Raw genomic sequence first — 10,853 nt, 5'->3', positions numbered from 1 at the left:
CCCCCCTCCAAAATGTCATTGATGTTTCACTGAGGTCTATAATCACAGAAATGAAGTGCACACAGAGATGGGGGTGCACAAATATCTATCACTGATTTGTATAGAATATGTTGGTGCTATGTATATATAAATTGTTAATATTATTATTACTGGTGTAGACTGTTGGAGATTATAGTTATGTCTGCTTGGTTATCTGGAAATGGTGTGACCATTACAAAATTGGGGTCTTTTATAATAAGGTTGCACTTCCGCTGACTCCATTATACATCTTGATATTGCACATTTGGCCTAGCAGAGCTCTATATGTCAATATACATTATTTTACAGGTCTTGGTTATAACATGCATGTGATCTGTGATTTTTCCGGGTTCTTTTGTGACCTCCAATTTTATGTAATATCCCCAAACACAGTGTACACAGCCCAGAACATGTTTGTGCGGAGCCCCCAGGTCCAGGTGCTGCTCTGCGCGTCCCCCATGTGACGGCCCCGGGCACATACTTCTAAAATCATAATAATAAATATATTAACTTCTGAATATAAATTGCGGGGTCTGGGGCTTCTCAGGTGTTGTCTTAAGTACAAAAACATGACTGTCTGCCAGGAGGATTGCAGCCGACATCACAAGTCCATCTTCACGTTCAGATTTAACACTAGTGTTTCTCAGTCTCTTCAAGGGCCAATGAAAGTCCCAACTGAGAACCCCCAAAGTAGTGATCGCTTATAAATGTTACCAAAATAAGGCTTTGTTCAATGACTCTGTCACAGTTATGTAATGGCCCCATCAGTTTCCTACATGTAGTATAATGGCCCCCTCAGTGCCTCTACATGTAGTCAAAAGCACCCTCAGTGCCCCACATGTGAAAAAATGGCCCCCACATGTAATATAGTGGCCCCCACACAGCCCCAATATAATATAATGACCCTCACAGTGGTCCACATGTAATACCCTGTTTCTTCAATAATAAGCTCTACCCTAAAGAATTAGCCCTTGTTTGATTTACACGGCTATAGGAGTAGGCTTGAAATATAAGCCCTACTCCAAAAATTCGCCCTTGTTACAGTCAGCGCCTCCAGTGCTAGGTTATGTCATGTGACGTCATGGAGAGGGAGAATAAGCATACCATAGCTCCAAACTCTCCTGGAAAAGTGCCCTGTTACCTCTCGCCATAGCAGGGCCACAGCTGCTCACCTACTCCAGAGTCCCATCTCTTGCCTCCCAAGTCCGCTTTCCGAATGCCTTCCCAAGTCTGCCTTCCGAATGCCGCCTCCTGGGTCCCATCTCCCAGCTGCTACTATGCTTTGGGCATATTTTTGGAGCTGTGTCCTGAATGATTCTACTGGCTTTTTGATTTCTGTTATTCTAGGTGAGGTAACCTATTCTATGTTTAGTTAGAGCCTAGCCGGGCAGGGATTTCTTTTTGTATTGTCTCCTTTTGTTGCTGCACTACCTTTTTGAGTGAAAATAAAACTCTACCTTTGTTTTGGACTAAAGAAACTGGACTTGTGTGTCTATGCCACCCCACCTAGCAACCCCAGACCCTGACAGACCCTGACAATAAATATATATACATATATATATATAGAGAGAGAGAGAGAGAGAGAGGGCACCGGCCACTGACACACAAAGTGTTTATAGGGAGAGAGTTCCATTAAGTTTAAGACCCACCGACACTGCACCGTAATTGTGAAAGCAAGTTTGGGTTAGTAGCTAATCTTAACCATTTTACGAGATTTGTCCAGAGTGAATCAGAAAAGATTCTTGAAAAATAAGACCTATCCTGAAGATAAACCCTAGTCCCTTTTTTAGTGAAAAGAATAATATAAGACCTTCTCTAATTTTCGGAGAAACATGCATATAATGGACACCACAGTGCTCCACATGTAATATAATTGCTATAAAGTGCCCACATGTAATATAATTGCTATACAGTGCCCACATGTAATATAATCGCCCCAACACTGCCCCAATGTAATATAATGGCCCCACATTACTCCACATGTAATATAATGGCTCCCACACTGCCCCCGATATAATATAATGACCCCCCACAATGCTCTGCATGTAATATAATGGCCCCACAGTACTCCACATGTAATATAATGCCCCATAGTGCTATCACATGTACTATAATGGCCCCCACACTGCCCCCGATATAATATAATGACCCCCACAATGCTCTGCATGTAATATAATGGCCCCACAGTACTCCAGATGTAATATAATGCCCAATAGTGCTATCACATGTACTATAATGGCCCCCACACTGCCCCCGATATAATATAATGACCCCCACAATGCTCTGAATGTAATATAATGGCCACCACAGTGCTCCACATGTAATATAATAGCCACCACAGTGCTCCACATGGCTTTTTCAGCCGTTCTGTTGTAGATTTGCTGCTGTACTTGGGATCATTGTACTGTTTGATGACCCAGTTTCAAGCCACCTTCAGGAAGATTATCAACTGGCTCCATTATTGTCCACTTGTGCTTCCCTGAGATCATTATTGTTGTTTCTCCTCCTTGGCATTGTGTTAACACATGCCTAAATGATCCAGACCCGCAACCTACCAAAACATTTGCTTTTATAGAGGAGGTCACACTTGATGATCAAGTAATCAAAAGGTATTTCATTAGCAGTACAAATTCCTATGGGTGCAGTAAGGGTGTACTTAAACTGTAACTAAACTTGTTCCAAACTGTGTACATTGTACAGGCTTGTGTATGCGGGGATAATGTGGTCTGAAGAGATATACTGTATCTTAGGCATTATAAAGCATAGAAACTTATTTCTGGGTTCTATGAAAGAGGGGATTCAGGAGGTTGCCCTTCAGCTGCATATAAGAATCCCAATCCGGATTGTGTTTTCAACTACTGATGTCTTTCGTATACAGTGAAAAGCAGGGGAAGGGGAAGAATTTAAAAAAGCAGGATTTCACAGAAAGGAGCCAAAACAAACAGCTTTGGAGTATAGTCCATGATAAAGGATCAGTACAGGATAAGTAATATAATGTATATACATAATGACTCCACCACCAAACAGGGAGTACAGCTCTGAAGTATAATAGAGGATGTAGCTCTGGATCAGTACAGGATAAGTAATGTAATGTATGTACACAGTGACTGCACCAGCAGAATAGTGAGCGCAGCTCTGAAGTATAATAGAGGATGTAACTCTGGATCAGTACAGGATAAGTAATGTAATGTATGTACACAATGAGTGCAGCTCTGAAGTATAATACAGGATGTAACTCAGGATCAGTACAGGATAAGTAATGTAATGTATGTACACAGTGACTGTACCAGCAGAATAGTGAGTGCAGCTCTGGAGTATAATACAGGATGTAACTCAGGATCAGTACAGGATAAGTAATATAATGTATGTACACAGTGACTGCACCAGCAGAATAGTGAGCGCAGCTCTGAAGTATAATAGAGGATGTAACTCTGGATCAGTACAGGATAAGTAATGTAATGTATGTACACAATGAGTGCAGCTCTGAAGTATAATACAGGATGTAACTCAGGATCAGTACAGGATAAGTAATGTAATGTATGTACACAGTGACTGTACCAGCAGAATAGTGAGTGCAGCTCTGGAGTATAATACAGGATGTAACTCAGGATCAGTACAGGATAAGTAATATAATGTATGTACACAGTGACTGTACCAGCAGAATAGTGAGTGCAGCTCTGGAGTATAATACAGGATGTAACTCAGGATCAGTACAGGATAAGTAATGTAATGTATGTACACAATGAGTGCAGCTCTGAAGTATAATACAGGATGTAACTCAGGATCAGTACAGGATAAGTAATGTAATGTATGTACACAGTGACTGTACCAGCAGAATAGTGAGTGCAGCTCTGGAGTATAATACAGGATGTAACTCAGGATCAGTACAGGATAAGTAATGTAATGTATGTACACAGTGACTGCACCAGCAGAATAGTGAGTGCAGCTCTGGTGTATAATACAGGATGTAACTCAGGATCAGTACAGGATAAGTAATGTAATGTAATGTATGTACACAGTGACTGTACCAGCAGAATAGTGAGTGCAGCTCTGGAGTATAATACAGGATGTAACTCAGGATCAGTACAGGATAAGTAATGTAATGTATGTACACAGTGATTGTACCAGCAGAATAGTGAGCGCAGCTCTGGAGTATAATACAGGATGTAACTCAGGATCAGTACAGGATAAGTAATGTAATGTATGTACACAGTGACTGTACCAGCAGAATAGTGAGTGCAGCTCTGGAGTATAATGTAGTTCAGGATCAGTACAGGATAAGTAATGTAATATATGAACACAGTGCCACCTCCCACAGCAGAATATTGAGTGCAGCTCAGGAGTACCTATAGAGACTACAGAGATGTTTTTTCATCTGTTACACTTTCACTAAGAAGGGGACTGTCCAGTCAAATGAAATGGGAGGGAAGTCAGTACCTACAGAGGCAGTATACTGGTTATTCTCCTGAGGTTGTGTTGCTTAGCTCCATTAGGAGAACTGTGACTACAATGTATCTACAGTGAGAGTAAATTAGTCTGAGACACATCCCCTCTCACATCATTGGCTCAGGCTGCTTATTTCCCCCTTCACCCTGCAGCTCGGTCTCTTCAGATTGGCTGCTGTGTACACACACTTGTCTATCACAGGCTCACCAGTAGGACAGTGCATGGAGATCAGATCTCTATTATTGCAGGTAAAGTGCGATTCTCTAGTACCAATCCTGATAACAAAACTCAGTGAGAAAAATATGATTATTAGATAAAGGAGGGAGGGATTAGATATGTATGAGCAGACCCTGCAGCAGGACCACTGACCACCCATGGGGGCCTCTGGACTTTCTCCTGATGGCAGATAATGGCAAAAGATAATACCAGGAAGTTGGATTACAACCGCTTGATATTTTTGTTCTTGGGGAAATAAACTGCTTCCGAGAGGAGTCTCACTCAGGCTTTCCCTCCTCTCCCAATTCTCCCAGCACACACATAGCTGTGTATAGGGGATTTACAGTGTTGGCCAAAAGTATTGGCACCCCTGCAATTCTGTCAGATAATACTCAGTGTCTTCCAGAAAATGATTGCAAGCACAAACTCTTTGGTATTAATATCTTCATTTATTTTGCTTGCAATGAAAAAACACAAAAGAGAATGAAAAAAAAAGTCAAATTATTGATCATTTTACACAAAACTCCAAAAATGGGCCGGACAGAAGTATTGGCCCCCTCAGCCTAATACTTGGTAGCACAACCTTTAGACACAATAACTGTGCACAACCGCTTCCAGTAACCATCAATGAGTTTCTTACAAGGCTCTGCTGGAATTTTAGACCATTCTTCTTTGGCAAACTGCTCCAGGTCTCTGAGATGTGAAGGGGGCCTTCTCCAAACTGCCATCAAGAGATCTCTCCTCCCCCACAGGTGTTCTATGGGATTCAGGGCTGGACTCATTGCTGCCACTTTACAAGTCTCCAGGGCTTTCTCTCACCACCATTTTCTAGTGCTGACCTGAAGTGTGTTTTGGGTCATTGTCCTGCTGGAAGACCCATGACCTCTGAGGGAGACCCAGCTTTCTCACACTGGGCCCTACATTATGCTGCAAAATTTGTTGGTAGTCTTCAGACTTCATAATGCCATGCACACGATCAAGCAGTCCAGTGCCAGAGGCAGCAAAGCAACCCCAAAACATCAGGGAACCTCCGCCATGTCTGACTGTAGGGACCGTGTTCTTTTCTTTGAAGGCCTCTTTTTTTCCTGTAATCTCTATGTTGATGCCTTTTCCTACTTTTGTCTCATCTGACCAGAGAACATTCTTCCAAAACGTTTTTGGCTTTCTCAGGTAAGTTTTGGCAAACTCCAGCCTGGCTTTTTTATGTCTCTGGGTAAGAAGTGGGGTCTTCCTGGGTCTCCTACCATACAGTCCCTTTTCATTCAGACGCCGATGGATACTACGGGGTGACACTGTTGTACCCTCGGACTGCAGGGCAGCTTGAACTTGTTTGGATGTTAGTCCAGGTTCTTTATCCACCATCCGCACAATCTTGCATTGAAATCTCTCGTCAATTTTTCTTTTCCGTCCACATCTAGGGAGGTTAGCCACAGTGCCATGGGCTTTAAGCTTCTTGATGACACTGCGCACGGTAGACACAGGAACATTCAGGTCTTTGGAGATGGACTTGTAGCCTTGAGATTGCTCACGCTTTCTCACAATTTTGCTTCTCAAGTCCTCAGACAGTTCTTTGTCTTCTTTCTTTTCTCCATGCTCAATGTGGTACACACAAGGACACAGGACAGAGATTGAGTCAACTTTAATCCATTTCAACTGGCTGCAAGTGTGATTTAGTTATTGCCACCACCTGTTAGGTGTCTCAGGTAAGTAACAGGTGCTGTTAATTACACAAATTATAGAAGCATCACATGATTTTTCAAACAGTGCCAATACCTTTGTCCACCCCATTTTTTATGTTTGGTTTGTAATTATATCCAATTTGGCCTTTTGACAATTCTTTTTGTGGTTTTCCATTGAAGACAAATTAATTGAAGACAATAATACCAAAGAATTTGTGATTGCAATAATTTTCTGGAAGAAAATTAGTATTATCTGACAGAATTGCAGGGGTGCCAATACTTTTGGCAAACACTTTAGGTGAGATAGCCGTTGGCTGAATGAATGTTGGACTGACAGCTATCACATGCATCCCAAATTCAACGAGACAGTCCTGGATTACGGTGCAGTCCCACTGTCCTGGGCAGCATTCATATGTCCTGACTTCTGTGTCTTTTGAAAGTTGGGAGGAAGCCTTAGTAAGGGGAAGGGGGACTTGAGGGTCACTTTAATTGATCCCCTTCTTTTACCATTCTGTCTATGGTCGTCCTGTAGTGCAAACCAAGGAATATAGACCATAACATTAACCCTGTCAGAGCTGCGGCCTGCTGGTGCTTCAGTGGATTTCACTTAGTGGGTAAGGGGTGAAAGGATATGGTGGCAGCTCTGTGGAAGGGGATCTTAGTCACTCTTTGCTTTTAGCTTGTTTGCCGTGAAAGAAAAGGAAAGTTTTAGCCAGTTTGTGGGGTTTGCTGGCAGTGTGCCCCTTCTTAACTCATTCTTGGCCAGAGTTGAGTGGGATGCCCCCTCCCTTCCCCGCCGCCTGGCACAGTGCTCCGTCTCTTGTGTGATGAGACGTTTCTTCCTCCCAGAATCTCCCTGTTATTTCGGGAGCTGCCAAACCAGTTCTGAGCTTGTGAGCAGAGACATGTCTGGAGGGACTGGGAGAAGAAGGGAGGGGGCTGGGGCGTGTGGCTGGGACATGTCAGCACAACACTAGGAGTCAGGTCTCCCTCCTCCCCCCCTGTACTGTGTCCCCAGTGTACACATACTCCCAGGCTCACACTCTGTACACAGCAGCACCCAGGCCGGGTACATACAGGCCAAGGATGAGCGACAGGTGCTGAGGATAACCAAGCTGGGGGGACGCAGGAGATGCTGGGGGGCCACACTGCAAAACACAGAAAACTCAGCCTGAGATTGTGCAGCAACTCTGCAGCAAGGATGAAAGAAAAGGGGTCAACTACATAACCATCCAGGGGGAGGGAAAGAGACAAAGGGGATGTGAAGGGACTTACATGGAGAGGGAGATACTGGGAAGCACCTGTTGGAAAAGAAAAGCCAAACGAGAAGCACCCCAGGCAACAAGTGAGGCCCGCTCAGACGGGGGTCTCGGTGCTATACACCCTGGGATTGTGGCCTCCTGCAGCCCCCGTGCCATGTTCTGTCTGAAGACCCAGAGCCCACAAGCAGATGGAGCCGAGGAAGGACTCGCACAATGAGGTACTGTGTCCTGCACGTCTCAGCTAGAACATTAGTCGGGCCCCATCAATGATACTTTTGTTATTTGCAGGGCCCCGCTGCAGTCCAGTGGATTCCCACACTCACCCCCACCCTCCACTTGTTGATCTGAAAACTTTCAGCCTTTTAGTTAGAAAGGCCCGATCTGGATCTTAGAAATTCTGTTTGGAGCCCGAGGCAAATGAAGGGGGTTGGAGGGTTTAGTCTTATGGGTTAGGGGGCATGGAGAAGATGGGGGTAGTGGGTCCATTACTTTTGTTTGCTTGGGGGAGAAGTGAAAGCGTTGCCTGACAAACTTGTCACTGTTCTTCTCTGTTAATCCTTTTGTTCCTCGCTGCTTGGACAATGAATAGGAGGCTCGCTGCTCGCCTTACTGGGGGAGCAAAACTCTGCCGAAGACGACAGTGATAAATATGGTAGACCCAGAATCTGGGGTAAGGGGCACAGGGGCAGGAGGTCTTATAGCTTGTGTATACAGGGTATCTCTCAGTATATGTGCCCTATGGGTGACTTTACATCTGGACAATATAGGTCCTGGCAGTGATTGTTTACTAAAGAGCAAGTGACAGACTATTAAAGGGCCAGAGCCGTCAGCTTGTGTTTCACTTTCTCACCATCAACACCTCCGCTTGCTGTCAGCGACACTTTTTTTTAATATATATATCCAGAGCATGAAACCCCATTCTGATCAGATCTAGTTGAAACAGGTGCAGACAGCGTTTCGAAAGTGCTTTAGACTAAGGCCCCACATAGCAAAACGAAGCTACAAAACACTGCTGAAAATAACACAGCAAAAACACATTTAGTCTTTTTCTGCAACGTTTTTCATTGAGTTTGAGTTCATTGTGTTTTTTTTCTCCTTATTATATCTATGGGAAAACGCTCGCGCTCCGCAGTTAAAGTGACATGCTACGGTTTTCAATAACGCAGCTTTTTTCCCGCAGTGTGTAGATGAGATTAACCAGAGTCTCATTCACTTTGCTAGTATTGTAAAATGCAGGGTTTGTTTCTGCAGCTACATGGGGTCTTAGCCTAAAAGGGTTTCCAGGCTTAAAAGTTGATGACCTAGCCTGGAAATCCCTTTAAGATCCGTGCAGGTCCCAGGTGTCCACTGTTTGAAGAGGCTGCAGCTTTCTGGTGTGTGCTGTGGCCCCTTTGGACCTTGCCAAGCATTGAGGCTTACTCTTCTATAGTGAATGTCCTTAGTATAGCAGCTGATCCTTGTCACTTGAATGGGACTGAGCTGCGAACTGGCCATGTAACTGATGAATGTGACGTCACATGACTTGTTAACCAGTGCTGTTGGCTTAAACTGCTGATGTGCGTGTGTCAGACCCCCACTGGTCTTCAGTTGATGTCCTATCCTATGGATAAATCATCAGTTCATAAGTCCCACAAAACCCCGTTATCCTCCCTGACTAGTCCATGATGGGTTTTCAGCCTCTGGGTATAAATACATGTCCTCATTCGTTGTCAGCAGAGGTGTTTATTGAATGTTGTCTATACTGGATGAGAGGAAGGGGCCGGGTACTGTCCACTGGTCTAGGCCTGTCATTAGGTCGCTACCCATGGTGCTGTCATACAGTCTGTATTAGTGTCCTAATAATCCGGCCCTGTACCGTGTAGAGGTTTATAACATGCTCATGAACAGAGGGAGGGCCAGAGGGTAATCGCAGTGCCATACATGATGACATCACTGTGACATCACAGCATTATACTCATAAGACACTTTCTTACAGTCAGTGCTTTTCTTCAGTATGTGTAAACCAAAACCAGAAGTGGGAAGAAAAGGTACAAATATTTCCATTATACTTTTTGCCTTTAGGTTCCATTTCTGGTTGTGGGGCACGCAACTACTGATGTTAAATGGTCATCAAAATAAATTAGTAGGACCACCCACTGGACTCCTATGCCCATATGGCAACTTATACAGATTTTTTCTGCCATACATTATTTATCAATCTGCTGAGATCCTTTTGTTTTACAAAATGATACCCGTGTGAAAGGCTATTTTAAAGACATGATAGGAAGGAAGAAAGGAAGGAAAAGGAAGGAAGAAAGGAAGGAAAAGGAAGGAAAAGAAAGGAAGGAAAGAAGGAAAAGAAAGGAAGGAAAGAAGGAAAAGAAAGGAAGGAAAGAAGGAAAAGAAAGGAAGGAAAGAAGGAAAAGAAAGGAAGGAAAGAAGGAAAAGAAAGGAAGGAAAGAAGGAAAAGAAAGGAAGGAAAGAAGGAAAAGAAAGGAAGGAAAGAAGGAAAAGAAAGGAAGGAAAGAAGGAAAAGAAAGGAAGGAAAGAAGGAAAAGAAAGGAAGGAAAGAAGGAAAAGGAAGGAAGGAAAGAAGGAAAAGGAAGGAAGGAAGGAAAAGAAAGGAAGGAAAGAAGGAAGGAAAAGAAAGGAAGGAAAGAAGGAAAAGAAAGGAAGGAAAGGAAAGGAAGGAAGGAAAAGAAAGGAAGGAAAGAAGGAAAAGAAAGGAAGGAAAGAAGGAAAAGAAAGGAAGGAAGGAAAAGGAAGGAAGGAAGGAAAAGAAAGGAAGGAAAGAAGGAAGGAAAAGAAAGGAAGGAAAGAAGGAAAAGAAAGGAAGGAAAAGAAAGGAAGGAAGGAAGGAAAAGAAAGGAAGGAAGGAAAAGAAAGGAAGGAAGGAAAAGAAAGGAAGGAAGGAAAAGAAAGGAAGGAAGGAAAAGAAAGGAAGGAAGGAAGGAAGGAAGGAAGGAAGGAAGGAAGGAAAAGAAAGGAAGGAAGGAAGGAAAAGAAAGGAAGGAAGGAAGGAAAAGGAAGGAAGGAAAAGAAAGGAAGGAAGGAAGGAAGGAAGGAAGGAAGGAAGGAAGGAAGGAAGGAAGGAAGGAAGGAAGGAAGGAAAAGAAAAGAAGGAAGGAAGGAAGGAAGGAAGGAAGGAAAAGAAAGGAAGGAAAAGAAAGGAAGGAAGGAAGGAAAAGAAAGGAAGGAAAAGAAAGGAAGGAAAAGAAAGGAAGGAAAGAAGGAAAAGAAAGGAAGGAAAAGA

The 10,853-nt window shown here is 43.5% G+C and overlaps 1 protein-coding gene across 1 annotated transcript in view; it reads left to right on the top strand.

Annotated features, from left to right (window-relative positions):
* Positions 1–7,349: 7,349 nt before the first annotated feature.
* Positions 7,350–10,853, top strand: part of ARHGEF19 (Rho guanine nucleotide exchange factor 19) — a 37,992-nt gene continuing 34,488 nt past the window's right edge. Inside the window, exon 1 of the mRNA XM_075277835.1 lies at positions 7,350–7,839. Coding sequence (XP_075133936.1) covers positions 7,835–7,839 — 5 coding nt within the window. The 5' untranslated portion in view covers positions 7,350–7,834. The remainder of the gene's footprint in view (positions 7,840–10,853) is intronic.

This window comes from Leptodactylus fuscus, chromosome 6 (genome assembly GCF_031893055.1).
Source record: "Leptodactylus fuscus isolate aLepFus1 chromosome 6, aLepFus1.hap2, whole genome shotgun sequence".
NCBI classification, from domain to species: Eukaryota; Metazoa; Chordata; class Amphibia; order Anura; family Leptodactylidae; genus Leptodactylus; species Leptodactylus fuscus.
This window is presented reverse-complemented; position numbering and strand designations above follow the sequence as displayed.